This window comes from Micropterus dolomieu, linkage group LG01, assembly GCF_021292245.1.
Source record: "Micropterus dolomieu isolate WLL.071019.BEF.003 ecotype Adirondacks linkage group LG01, ASM2129224v1, whole genome shotgun sequence".
Taxonomy (NCBI): Eukaryota; Metazoa; Chordata; class Actinopteri; order Centrarchiformes; family Centrarchidae; genus Micropterus; species Micropterus dolomieu.
Window position 1 is genome coordinate 3,197,337 of NC_060150.1, and position 4,766 is coordinate 3,202,102.

The 4,766-nt window shown below is 39.2% G+C and overlaps 1 protein-coding gene across 3 annotated transcripts in view; it reads right to left on the minus strand.

Moving 5' to 3' along the window:
* LOC123972599 (tyrosyl-DNA phosphodiesterase 2-like) overlaps window positions 1-4,766 on the minus strand; it is a 31,646-nt gene that overhangs the window by 24,496 nt on the left and 2,384 nt on the right. For all 3 annotated transcript variants that reach the window (XM_046052158.1, XM_046052149.1, XM_046052140.1), the window contains 5 exons: window positions 2,828-2,956; window positions 1,791-1,885; window positions 1,020-1,138; window positions 772-942; window positions 14-279 (listed from right to left, as the gene is read on the minus strand). In XM_046052158.1, coding sequence (XP_045908114.1) covers window positions 14-279; window positions 772-942; window positions 1,020-1,138; window positions 1,791-1,885; window positions 2,828-2,956 — 780 coding nt within the window. The remainder of the gene's footprint in view (window positions 1-13; window positions 280-771; window positions 943-1,019; window positions 1,139-1,790; window positions 1,886-2,827; window positions 2,957-4,766) is intronic.

Consider the following 4,766-nt stretch of genomic DNA (forward strand, 5'->3'; position numbering starts at 1 on the left):
CTCAGCAGAGAATGTACAGAGGATCCCCCAGTGATCGCTGGTGAAGCAGCCACACTTCAGCTTCTCCAGCCCTATCAAGGTCATGCTGTCGGGTTCCAACTGCGGGACCCCATCTTTGGAAGCCCGGCGCAGGTAAAGCCGGTCGAAGCGTAACTGACACTTGAACTGAATTTCTCTGTTGGTGTTGATTGTGGTGTCCCATGTGTAGCGGCAATTCTCCGGCTTTCCCAGCTGCTCCCACACATCACAGACGCAGTCAGGAAGGCCAACTCTGGCCACCTAGCAGGTATGAATAAAAAGGTGGGCTATGGATTAATAGTGTTATTATTATCTTCTTTTGCGGCTTTCTTTAACAGCTGAGTGGAAAAAATGCCAAGATAGAGGGAGGGATGAGGAATGACATGCAACAAAGGTCTCTGGCAGGTCACATAAACCCGCAGGCCACTACTGTGCCCTGATCTGTTTTATCTTAATACAGCTGGAAACATGTTTGCTTTTTTAAAATGTAATTTATAACCCCACAAACTGCTATAGTAAGTTAACGATATGGTCCTTCATCTCTGAGGTAACGCCTGTAACAAGCTAGCTAGTTGAACATGATAAAGTTAGAGCAGATTGACTCCTGTGTTCTGGTTTTGGCTAAAAACTATTTTAAAACCGAGTATCTCTCTGACTACAACCTTCGCTCGGAGCCTGGAGCCTGCGGAAGAGTTGAGGAGCAGCAGAGGTCTTATTCTTTCAAACTTATTTTTTCAAATTAAAGAGGCAAACCTCAGAATCCCTCAGGTTGGCGTCTCCTCCAAACAGGACAGTGACATCATCAGGCGCCTCTGCCATCCTCTTCATCACCAGTCGCAGCTGTCTCATCCGCTCTGCCGCATTGGGCTTACAGCTCTCTAAGTGGGACGTCATCAGACAAAGCTTCTGGCCTTTGAACAGCACCTGATTTTGAAGGAGAGACCTTTTTTACGTCTCTGCACCAGGAACAGGTGACTTGTAGCTCATGAGTGTGCACAAACCTGAGCGACAAGCAAGTTCCTCATCATCCGGGTGGTTGGATAGTCGACTATCTCACTGTCCAGCAGTGTGATTCGAGACTTCTTCAGCATCATCCCGATGAAGTAACCCTCCTTACCACCTGATCAGCATGAGTGAACAGAGGAATACAAGTGAATATGTATACTGTTGTGTTTGAGATGGCTGTTGCACTGGACTGAACCACAAACTGTTCTCTGTGTTTTGGGTCCATCAGTAAAAATACACATGGGAGCGACAACTTGGCTACAACCAGTCACGCTCACAATGAAATGGAAGAAGAGAGTTGTTTTCTATCCACTCAACTTCCTAAAAAAACTCTTAGGTATGTGGGAAAAGCTGATTAATGCGGTAAAGAGCTTCTCAATCCTTCACAATACAAGTTTAATGAGTTTCCTGGAGTTGAAAAAGAACAGTTATTGATCAGGAAATGAACAAATATGTCATGACTGCCCAATTTCCCCCAGACCCAACTGTTCTGCTCCTGCTTCCATAGTTTGACTAAAGTAATAATAGTACTAGAGTACAAACTGTACATGATGACGTTGGTTTGGACATGTGGAACAGTTGAGCATGTTTTTGTTGATGATAGGACTTCCTATATGTACATTTCGAGTAATAATTTGCTTGAATTTGGAACACCTGGTGACATGTATTAGGGGCCTGACCACTGGACGGCACATGGTGTTGAATCAACAACGTTTGACGAGTAAAGACCCAGAGCAAAATCTCTCCCAGAAAGGTTTCGTATGTACCTTCAATGAAGGTGTAGTTGTCCGCCAGACGTTTCTTCATGAAGCGGCTGTACGGTGGGATGAGCTCCTGAAGAAACACCACGTCAGGGGAGTGTCTATGTGGAGACAAATTGAAGAAGGAGACAGAACTTCTGTGTCAAAGGTCAAGACTGAACCTTAAAATCCCCATGATGTTTCAAAACATCAACAGAAACATTTCCTTTCCAGAGATTCATATTTTTACTCTTAGGTTTTCAAAGTGGGAGGCAGCAGGCTTCTCCAGGGCGGCTCCAAACTGTTTCATGGGAGGCTCAGTGAACAAATATTATGCTAGTTATTTCATTAGTTATCAAAAGGGAATATAGAACAGCCTAAATGTTTGTGATTTGGTGAAAGAGATACAGTAGTTTTGGAGAATTTTACAGTTTTCCAGAGATTAATAAATGCCTTAGGACAGACCTTTATGATTTATTTGGAGTAGTCTGTGCTGACAAACAGCAATATTAGGCTGTCTTGGCTTAATTCTGTCTGTCAATGTGATCATATTACACAACCACGATCCCTTAGGCATCCACAACTTAAGCATAACTAACCAAGTAAACAGGGAGGGGCGCCTTTTGCATTGTTTGAGAGGAGGAACTGTAGATTATTTTAAGCTGGTGATGCTTAACACTTCCCTTTACGGTCTCCTTGTTTTTGTTTTTCTCTGCAGATTTTTCTGTAAAGCACTTTGTAACCTTGTTAAGAAAAGTGCTACATAAATTAAGTTTATTATTATTATTATGTATTTCAGCAGTACAGTCGTTCGACTTAAGACATGTTTTTAAGTCCTGCAGTGGTCTGAAAATAAAAACTAATAATACGCTGTACAGATTTAAATGTTGTGATAGTGAGCTCTAAAATTGACTTGACAACAAAGATGTCAGAATTTGGGGAAATCAAACTGAAACTATCTGCAAGGGTAAATAGAAGAAGAAGAAGAAGCAAGAGAGAAAAGTTTGAGAGAAAAAACACAGACTCAGCACCCAGGCAGTAAGAGTGAAGAAGCACAGACTTACAAGGTCAAGTAAGAGCAGAGGCCTCTCGCTCTCTCAGGTTGTTCCTCTCCATCAAGCCCATCCACGTTCCAGGAGATCAGCGACAGTTTGCTGTTTTCTTCTACTTCTGATGGGTTTTCTGCAACATCACTGCAGACAGCAGGACTGTCCTGAGCCTCATTGGCAGGGCTCTCAAGTTTTATTAAATGTTTGGAGTGAGATAACGCATGTTAGGGGAGGAGCCACTCAAATATTTGCAGCAGCCGTCCCTCGGCCCCAGCCAATTCTCTCAAGTTTTTACTAACGGTTAAATTGGACCTATAGTTTATAATTGACCCTAACAAATAGAAATGATAAAAATAGGTACAAACGTAGCCTATCAAAAATAAAAAGAGATTTGGCCCCAAACGAGCCCGACGAACAGCAGTGCTCAATGTATATCGTACACATAGGCCTACTGTAGTATTGCAGAACTTGCCCTTCAATTAGTTACTTTAAAAAATAGGCTTTTAGAGAGTTTAAATATGATGTTTTTATATCATTTTAATTACATATACAAGTCCAGCTAGTAGAACTACATCAGTTGATGAAACTGAATTGGCATCTGATTTAGCATTAGTCATTTTTCATGTAAAAACATTTCATGGTTCCAGCTTTATAAATTTATGATTTTGAGGTTTGGACTGACAAAACAAGCATGCAAAGTGTCACGCAGGGCTCTCTCACTATTTTCAGAATTTATTACAATCGATTAATGGAGAAAATAATCAGCTGATTGATACTACAAATAATCATTAATAGCAGTCTGATAAAAAATAGTTCAACCACAACCAACTACATTAATGCATGAGGAATAATAATCAAATGATATTATATATAGGCTAATAGTATAACAGTGATATGGGACATTTTTCTTTCTGCTTTGAGTAGGCTACTTTTATTTTTAATAGGCTACGTCGACATTTTCCTGCTTATAGCCTAATAACATACACTCTAAAAACTAATTCAGGGGACCTTTAGTCATTACTTAAATATATACATTGTTGTGAAATAAAAATATCAAGTTCTAAGATACTGTTAGACTTTTTACTTGTAATTGTTACTTTATTGAGCTTGGATGACACACATATTATGCCTATTGATTCAATATACTATCATGACTTGTCAGTTAATCAAAAATTAATTTAATTTTAAGTTCTGTTAACGTAAAATACAATTTGTTGTCCTTACTCTGAAATTTGAGCAGTGTTGATAGTACCGTCTGTGTGCCGAGGTAAAGTTAGCTAGTAGCTGTAGCCTGTCACTGATTGAGTAGGCTTCAATGCGGGAGTAATAGCTGGCCAGGCAGCCAGGGAAAACATCTTGGCAAGCTAACTTAATATGGGATTACCCATTAGCCACCGCTCTGGGTTAGCATGTAGGCTAGCTACATTTATAAACTACAAGTAGCTAGACATGATTAGACTATGATTCAGATGAGAAGAAATACTAAAGAAACCTCACCAACACACAACTTAACTCTTGCAGAGATCAACTTAATTATTAAGTTCGTGTTACTTAGAAATGTGTTTTATTGTGGACAAAAAGCCTCTTGACCTAACTTAAAACATTATGTTGGATCAACTTAAATACTAGCATTCATGTTAACAATTATTAAGTTCATATTACTTAGAAATGTGTTTTATTGTGGCCAAAAGGCTTCTTGACCTAACTTAAAACATTATGTTGGATCAACTTAAATACTTGCATTCATGTTAACAATTATTAAGTTCATATTACTTAGAAATGTGTTTTATTGTGGCCAAAAGGCTTCTTGACCTAACTTAAAACATTATATTGGATCAACTTAAATACTTGCATTCATGTTAACAATTATTAAGTTCATATTACTTAGAAATGTGTTTTATTGTGGCCAAAAAGCTTCTTGACCTAACTTAAAACATTATGTTGGATCAACTTA